At 45.9% G+C, this 7055-nt stretch overlaps 1 protein-coding gene across 2 annotated transcripts in view; it reads left to right on the forward strand.

Moving 5' to 3' along the window:
* MRO (maestro) overlaps positions 1 to 7055 on the forward strand; it is a 20086-nt gene that overhangs the window by 8088 nt on the left and 4943 nt on the right. For both annotated transcript variants that reach the window (XM_019627537.1, XM_019627538.1), the window contains exons 3-6: positions 1135 to 1237; positions 2501 to 2647; positions 4216 to 4398; positions 5288 to 5443. In XM_019627537.1, coding sequence (XP_019483082.1) covers positions 1135 to 1237; positions 2501 to 2647; positions 4216 to 4398; positions 5288 to 5443 — 589 coding nt within the window. The remainder of the gene's footprint in view (positions 1 to 1134; positions 1238 to 2500; positions 2648 to 4215; positions 4399 to 5287; positions 5444 to 7055) is intronic.

Consider the following 7055-nt stretch of genomic DNA (forward strand, 5'->3'; position numbering starts at 1 on the left):
TGAAGAACAAAAGAACAGCAACTTGTCTGTTCCCCTTCCCCCAATTCCCCAGCGCTGTTCCCATCCCCCAATTCCCAAATAAAAATCTTTAAAAAAAAGATGGGCTGGCTGAGTGACTCAGTTGGTTAAGAGCTCTCTCAAGAGTGCGAGCTCTGAACAACAGTGGTACAAGTCCTGCCTGAGCTGAGCTGCCGCTGAGCTGCCAACAGGTGGCAGGATGGCTCAGCTAAAAAAAAAAGTCTCTCAAAATTGTAAGAGATAATATCAGAATCCCCTCTAAAATGCAGTACCAATTTACATCCTTGGGGAGCATTTTTTACTTTTATTTTTTTATGTTTTATTTTTAAAAAGATTTTATTAGGGAATTGGGGGAAGGGAAACAGACAAGTTGCTGTCCTTTTGTTCTTCAGTCTAGTTGTGGAGGACGTTGCTTCACTGGCCCATGTTGGTATTACCATTGTACTCTTCCTGGATGAGGCAGATTGGTCGCCAGCCTCTGGACGGTTGCTCACAGCGGCTCTTGGCAGCTCACACCGGATGCCAGCAGCTCACGTTGGCTGCCGGCCATACACGGTAGCGTATGGCAACCCACTGCAGCAGGGGATGCAGCCTACGCCACTCACGGCAGCCCAGCTCCAGGTTGAGCTGTTGTTCACCATCTTAGCTGTAGAGGGTGCAGTGTCACTGGCCCTCATGTGGAATCCAAACCGGGGCCCTGCTGCTCAGAGCTGGAATCCCACACCAGCTGTTAACCAACGCGCCACTCTGCCAGCCTGAGCATTTTTTAAAAATCCAAAATTTCAGGCTACTTTTTACTTCAGCTCACTGTGGGTGGGGCCCAGAATCTGTTTCATTTCTTCGGTGATTCTGATACAAGAAGACAGTAGGATGGAACAGGAACCACGGCAGTCTTGACCCCTCTTGGGGTTGCCTGGAATTGCTCTTTATCTTTGTATGGGACTGTTCCATCTTCTCACCAAGGTGACAGGTTCCTAAGCAAAGGCCTCAGGGCTGGTGTTTCTTTATATTCTTAACCAGCACAGTGCTTTGTATAACAATGCTTGATGCTTGTTAGGTGATGAGACTTCCAAGAGTGTGGTTGGCTTATTTGATGATTTTGTTTTTGTTTTTTAGTTCCATGGACCAAACACAGAGAAGAATGCTGGGCCAGCCCCTCTCCATCCCCACCACCCAGCCCAAGAAGAAAAGGATATCTGTGATGTCTTTCTTTTCCAAGGTCTGCCACAAAATATTATGAATGGAGGTCCCTTGCCAGCTGCCGCTTTATATCATGTGCTTGCCTGTTCTGCGTTAGGCAGATTCCTGCGAGGGTCCTTCTTCTGAAAATAAGTTCAATGACAGTTCTTTTAACATGGATAGAATGCTTATAGAATAACAAGAAGATAATAACAAGTTAAGACAAATTTAGGTTGCTGTGAAATTATACTAAAAATATAGACTGAATTGCAATGAATATTCTGAAATAATGACAAGACTTGGTAATCACCTAAACACCAATAGGGCTGTGAATCTAGTCTCCAGTCCGCCACTCCACCCTATTACTCAGGCTGGTGGAGAGGTGGCTTTCTCTTGGATCTTGTCTGCATTGTGCATCACCTTGGTTCCGACTCCAGTACATGTTGCTACAACCTGTGTGGTGCAGGACACCAGAGCCTTCCTGGTATCAGGGCTTCTATGCTCACCACAGAGGGTAGCCCATCGCTCGTGCTGCACTTACTTAGAGTTTCTGCATTAGCCACACAGCATTTCCCAACCTGCATTATTTATGCATTTCTTTTCCTCATCCTAAGTGCTGAGATGCTTGCATTCCGGGGTGGGGCATCCTTCTGGTGCCCTGAGATGTTTGTAGATGTGTTTTGCTAATGTATCAAATTATCAAATGCCATTGAGAGGCTGAGTAAGATAAGTACTGAGCACTGACCCTTGGATGTAGCCATACTGGGGGTGGGGGACATCAACCTGATTGCAGAAGGCTCACGAGAGAATGGAGGGGAGGAAATGCAGAAAGCAAGTATAGACATGTCTTTCAAGGTGTTGAGCCACAAAGTAGAGCAGAAAACTGGAGAAGAGCTGAAGGAGGAAGAAGGATCCAGGATGTTATTTTCTCTGAGATGGGAGGAATACAGTGAACTCTGTCCTGTGAAAGGGCTCTGTATTCTCAGCTCACATCACCTTCTCTAAGGCCCGCTTTGTTCTCAGCTCTATCACAGCCTCAGCTGCCCGAGAGCAGCTCTCTCCATAATCCCCCCAAACCTACCTCAACACCAGCTCTGCCTTATTTTTCTTTACCCCTTTCCTCGTCCTCCACCAATTTCTTCATTATGTAGATTAAACTAATGTATTTCCAGCAAAAAAAATCAGGTGTATTTAGATGGAGAAAGAGGGGTGAAATTGAGCAGGCAACACAGGAGGGATTGGGGTTGGGGTTGAGTATGACTCTGAACACTCCCAAATCAACACATTTTGACTCACCACCCAGGTCTCTTGGAAACTGAGGTTCCAGAAGCGGGAGCCTCTGAAGAACGTGTTTTTCATCTTGGCAGAAAGAGCCCGGGACCCCAGTGCTAAAAAGCGTCACATGGCAATGAGAGGCCTGGGAACCATGGCTTGTGAGACCCCAGACAAGGTAGGAAGGAAAAGTGGCGCTCGGCCAGCCCTCATGGCGTGGAGGCCCCAGGACTGGGATACAGTACCTCATGTACTAGTTATCTTTTGCTGTGTCACAGATCACCACATACCTAGCATTTGTTAGCTTGCAGTTTCCTTGGGTCAGGAGTCCAGCTACAGCTTAACTGGGTCCTCTGTTCAGGGTCTCGCAAGGCTGCAATCAAGGTGTGGGCCAGACTGCATTCCTTTCTGAAGCTTAGGGTTCCAAGCTTAAGTGGCTGTTGGAAGAATTCAGTTCCTTCCAGCTGTAGGACCATGGTGTCCTTGCTGGCTGTCAGCCAGGGGCCACCCTGAGGTTCCAGAGGACACCGACTCACAACATGGTAGCTTGCTTCTTCAAGGCCAGCAGGAGCATGTTACCTACTCCTCTCTGCTAAGATGGAGTCTTTTTTTTTTTTTAATTGGGGATTTTTTTTTTTAATTGGGGAATTGGGGGAGGGAACAGTGTTGGGGAATAGGGAAGGGGGACCAGACAAGTTGTTGTTCTTCAATCTTAGTTGTGCAGGGTGCCAGTCACCATCTGGCTGCCCGTCAGCAGCTTGTGGCCTCTAAGCTCAAGGTGCTGTGTTTCAATCTTAGTTGCGGGTCGGCATAGCCACCATCCCATGCGGGAGTCTAACTGGCAGCCTATTTATTAAGAACATATGCTCTATCCACTGAGCCATCCAGGTTGGCAGCTCAGCTCAAGGTGCCCAGTTCAGTCTTAGTTGAGGGTGGGCATAGCCCACCATGGAACAGGCAGTCTTGTTAGGAGCACGTGCTCTCACCAGCTGAGCCATCCTGCCACCTGTTGGCAGCTCAGCGGTAGCTCAGCTTGGGCACTGCATCACTGGCCCATGTGGGAATCGAACCGGTGGCCCTGTTTCTCTGCTCGTGCTCTTAAGCTAACTCTTAACCGACTGAGCCACTCGGCCGGCCCCAGATGGAGTCTTATATAACATTAGTAACCATGGGAACGACATCCTATGACCATTGTCATATTCAGTGGGCTAGAAGCAAGTCACTCGTTCCTCCCACACTCAAGGGAAGGAAACTGTACAAGGGCATGACTCACTTGGGGTTATTTTAGGGTCATCAGCCTTGGGAAACAGAGCTGCAGGCAGGATTCACATACCTCTGGTGAATTCAATTTATTTTCTAATAATTTATGCTTGCTTAGTAAAAGATGTTTTCCCCACCTCCTCCTTTAGCATCTGTCAATTCCAGTGACCGTTTCCTCTTGTCCCCTATAAAAGGACCCAGAATGCCCTAGAAACCTAGATCACCCAGGTCTACCACCCTCCTCAACATGTCCTCTCAGCCTTGGCCATCCATAGGTCACTCTTCCTGCTCACTTTCTAAGACTGACTTGGGTCAGTTTGGGAAGCATTTGTATTTTGATAAGAGTTGTTGTGGCAGGCCTTGAAGAAAGCCATAATCTCTTAGTTCAAGTCCTAGGTTATTGGACCATTAGAAGTGGAGTTGCTTTTCAACTCATGGGGAGCAATATCTGTGCTACTACTAACGCTTTTCAAACCTTGAAAACAGGTAAGAAAATATAAGAGAATTGTCCTAGACCTGCTGGTGCATGGACTGTATGACCCCATGAGTTCTGAAGTCATCCACGAGAGTGTGAAGACTCTGACCATCATCCTGGGCAAGACCCAGGCGAAAGGTTTGGGCTCCTTCTTCATAGACATCACTCTTCAGACCAGGACCCTATTAGATGATGTAAGTGAGACAACTCAGAAACATTGTGGGTGATGAAAATCAAAGTGGGGTTAGAAACGTGGGCCTTGGGTGGTGTGTGGCTCAGGGAACAAGATCTGTATTATTCACTTATTTGTTAACAAATCTCATTGAGAGACTAGCACTGTACTGAGTGTTATGGAAGACATGAAGAAGAATAGGATTCCAAAACTACCCCTTAAGTTTTAGAGAAGCAAATATGTGTACGATGATGATGATGATGACGATGACAATGGTGGTGGTGGTGGTGGTGATGGTGACAATACCAGTAAGGATTCAATGCTCTTTTATAAATGTAACAATAACGATAGCATCTAGTGAGCATTTGCTGTGTGCCAGGCATGGTACTAGGCAGTTTACATGGATTATCTCATATAATCTTCACAGTAACCCTGTGAGGTTGGCACTATTATGATCTTCACTTTATAGCTGAAGAAACCAAGGCACAGAGAAGTTAGTTCACAGAGCCAGTGATAGTTGTCCTGTAGTTCAGTTGTAATTCTGATGTGGTTGTGAGGACACAAGCACAGCACTTACCTACTCTGCCATCTTGACCAGAAATTTGGTTATTTTGAATTTTGAATCATAGAAATATATTCTATTTCCAAAACATTGAATAATGAAGAAAAAAGGTGGGAAGCTGGGAGAAGCACTATACTGATCGCCAAGTCTAATCCTATCATCTGGTAGAGAAAGAGGTTCCTTGAAGACTCAGCCCATACCCCACCCCAGCCAACTAAGTGCTTTAGACTGGATCTGAGAGCCCACCCTGTAACATGCAAGAAAGAGTGATGGCTGTGATTTTTCTCTGATGCAGTTGCCTTTTGGTAATGACCTGCATTTTGTTGTTTTGTTCACTGGGGACCCACAGGAGGATGACAGCCTGAGATACTCAGCCTTTGTCTTGTTTGGGCAATTGGCTGCTTTTGCTGGGCGGAAATGGAAGAAGTTTTTCACCAGCCAGGTTAAGCAGACTCAAGATTCCCTCCTGATCCATTTACAGGATAGAAACCCCCAGGTTGCCAAGGTAAGTCAACGACTCTCTAACAATGGGGTGAAATCTCTGCCATTCACAAAAGGAATTGTGATGCAGCCCTGTTGAGTTGAGATGCCAGACTCTTAGTTCCTGCCTGTTCAGTTATAAACACTTAGCGGCTTATGAATCCATATGAATCCTGGAAAAAGTGCCTCCTCAATGTGTAATCTGTCTCTGAGCAAAAGCGTTATTTTCCATTTACTCCTGCCCCACCTGGCCAATCCCTGCACCTCTGAATGCTAGATGAGCTCAGGTTAATAGAGGGTGGGGCAGAGATGCTCAGGTCTAATCCATGGGGCAGCAGTCCACATAATGAGGATATTTATTCATGGCCAGTTAGCTTTTCCACTGTGCCAAGCATAGACTTCCCGCCCCTGGCTTCTCAATACCCTAGGGAGCTTTTGTTTTATTCTTGGAGAAAACGTGGCCTAACAGGGTTGGNCTTTGCTCGTTCATTCAGTTCTTTAGATTCCACATGTAAGTGAGATCATATGGTATTTGTCTTTCTCCGACTGACTTATTTCACTTAGCATAATGTGAATCTGCATTTTTAACAAGATCCTCTGATGATTGGAGAACACATTAAAATCTAAGAAGCACTAGTTTATGCTAGTGGGCCTTGAACAGGCTGTAGATCAGAATCACTCTGTGAGCTGTACTTATTTATTTATACCCTATATTTTAAATAATATATACACATGGTAAAATTACAAACTGTATATGTAAAAAAAAAAAGTGTGAAAAAAGTAAGTCTCCTTCCCACCTCAGTTGCTCAGATTTCCACCCCAGAGGCAATTTTTGTTAAAGTTTCTTGGGTATTCTTCCCTGTTCTACGAATATGTAAGCACATAGGTACCTATAGATTTCCCTCCCTCATTTTGTGTTTACACAAATGGTAGCACACTTACACACAATTTGCTCTTTTCACTCAACAGTACATTTTGGAGGTCATTTTAGTACAACTAGATCTGCCTAATCTTTTCAATGGCTGCATAGGAGTCATCCTATTGTTGTAATATATATGTGTTATTTATTATATTGCAACTATTAAAGGACATCATGTTGTTCATTACACAACTACAGTGCCTATCCTTTGTGTGTGTCCTTGAGCATATGATGTGCCGGTGTAGCTGTGGGATGAAAATTTGCTGAAAGATATGTGCATTTTAAAATTGTAAAAGATGGGCCGGGGCCGGTGCATTGGTTAAGAGCTGGCTTGGGAGGCCAGAGGGCCACCGTTGGGATCCCACATATGAGGGCCAGTGACATATACCCTCCAAAGCTAAGATGCTGAACAACAGCTCAACCTGGAGCTGTGCTGCCGTGAGTCGCCAGCGACCGCTAGGCTACAGCCCCTGCTGCAGTGGGTTGCCATGGGTTACCGTTTGTAACCAGCAGCCAGTGTGAGTGGCCAGCAGCTGCTGTGAGCGGCCGTCCAGAAGCCAGCGACTGATCTGCCTCTCCCGGGAAGAGCACAATACTTGGGCCAGTGAAGCAACGTCTTCCACAACTAGACTGAAGAACAAAAGAACAGCAACTTGTCTGTTCCCCTTCCCCCAATTCCCCAGCGCTGTTCCCATCCCCCAATTCCCAAATAAAAATC

The sequence above is a fragment of the Hipposideros armiger genome, unplaced genomic scaffold (assembly GCF_001890085.2).
Source record: "Hipposideros armiger isolate ML-2016 unplaced genomic scaffold, ASM189008v1 scaffold_736, whole genome shotgun sequence".
In the NCBI taxonomy this organism is placed as follows: Eukaryota; Metazoa; Chordata; class Mammalia; order Chiroptera; family Hipposideridae; genus Hipposideros; species Hipposideros armiger.